At 51.5% G+C, this 1,576-nt stretch overlaps 1 protein-coding gene across 1 annotated transcript in view; it reads left to right on the top strand.

The window, feature by feature from the left end:
- The first annotated feature begins 32 nt into the window (after positions 1 to 32).
- Positions 33 to 1,576, top strand: part of LOC107307631 (26S proteasome regulatory subunit 6B) — a 10,548-nt gene continuing 9,004 nt past the window's right edge. The window contains exons 1-2 of the mRNA XM_015851158.2: positions 33 to 162; positions 938 to 1,105. Of these exons, the coding sequence (XP_015706644.1) occupies positions 54 to 162; positions 938 to 1,105 (277 nt within the window). The 5' untranslated portion in view covers positions 33 to 53. The remainder of the gene's footprint in view (positions 163 to 937; positions 1,106 to 1,576) is intronic.

The raw sequence follows: 1,576 nt of genomic DNA, 5'->3' as shown, positions 1-1,576 counted from the left end.
TTATGGGGTGTTTATGGGGTCTATGGGGTCTCTATGGTCCTTATGGGGTGTTTATGGGGTCGCTACAGATCGGGATCGACCCCCCCCGCGGTGTCCTGATGTACGGCCCCCCCGGCTGCGGGAAAACCATGTTGGCCAAGGCTGTGGCGCATCACACCACAGGTGGGGGATATGGGGAGTTATGGGGTTATGGGGTCCTTATAGGGTCCTTATGGGGTTATGGGGTCCTTATGGGGTCCTTATGGGGTCCTTATGGGGTTATGGGGTCCTTATGGGGTCCTGGGGCAATATGGGGCAATGTGGGGCAATATGGAGTCATTGAGGTTCTTATGGGGTCTTTGGGCCCTTATGGGGTCTTTGAGGGTCTTATGGGGTCTTTGAGGTCCTTATGGGGTCTTAGGGTGTCTATGGGGTCTATGGGGGTCTTTGAGGTTCTAATGGGGTCTTTATGGGTCTTTGGACCCTTATGGGGCCTTTATGGGTCTTATGGGGTCTTATGGGATCTTTGAGTTCCTTATGGGGTCAATGGGGTCTTATGGGGTCTTTGAGGTCCTTATGGGGTCCTTGAGGTTCTTATGGGGTTTTTGAGGTTCTTATGGGGTCTTTATGGGTCTCATGGGTTTTTTGAGGTTCTTATGGGGTCCTTATGGGTCTTATGGGGTCTTATGGGATCCTTGAGTTCCTTATGGGATCCTTGAGGTCCTTATGGGGCCTTATGGGGTCTTAGGGTTTTAATAGGATCCTTGAGGTTCTTATGGGGTCTTTGAGGTCCTTATGGGGCCTTATGGGATCCTTGAGTTCCTTATGGGGTCAGTGGGGTCTTGTGGGGTCTTTGAGGCCCTTATGGGGTCTTTGGGTGTCTATGGGGTCTATGGGGGTCCTTGAGGCCCTTATATGGTCATAGGTGTTCTATAGGGTCTTTAATCCCCTATTACAGCGGCCTTTATCCGGGTGGTGGGCTCGGAGTTTGTGCAGAAGTATTTGGGGGAGGGTCCCCGCATGGTGCGCGACGTTTTCCGCCTGGCCAAGGAGAACGCGCCCGCCATCATCTTCATCGACGAGATCGACTCCATCGCCACCAAGCGCTTCGACGCACAGACAGGAGGTATGGCGTCCATACATTCACCCTATATAGGGTTGTATATGGGATTGTATATGGGATTGTATATGGGGTCATATATGGGGCTGTAATGGGAACCTAATGGGGCAGTAATGGGACCCCATCGCCACCAAGCGCTTCGACGCCCAGACAGGAGGTATGGGATCCATACATTGACCCTATATGGGAACATATATATGGGATTGTATATGGGATTGTATATGGGAGCCCTAATGGGGCTGTAATGGGATCATATATGGGAACCTAATGGAGCTGTATTGGGACCCCATCGCCACCAAGCGCTTCGACGCGCAGACAGGAGGTATGGGGTCCATACATTCACCCTATAGGGGAACATATATGGGATTGTATATGGGGTCATATATGGGATTGTATATGGGATCATATATGGGATTGTATATGGGATCATATATGGGAGCCCTAATGGGACCCCATCGCCACCAAGCGCTTCGACGC

This window comes from Coturnix japonica, unplaced genomic scaffold (assembly GCF_001577835.2).
Source record: "Coturnix japonica isolate 7356 unplaced genomic scaffold, Coturnix japonica 2.1 chrUnrandom729, whole genome shotgun sequence".
Lineage (NCBI taxonomy): Eukaryota > Metazoa > Chordata > Aves > Galliformes > Phasianidae > Coturnix > Coturnix japonica.
This window is presented reverse-complemented; position numbering and strand designations above follow the sequence as displayed.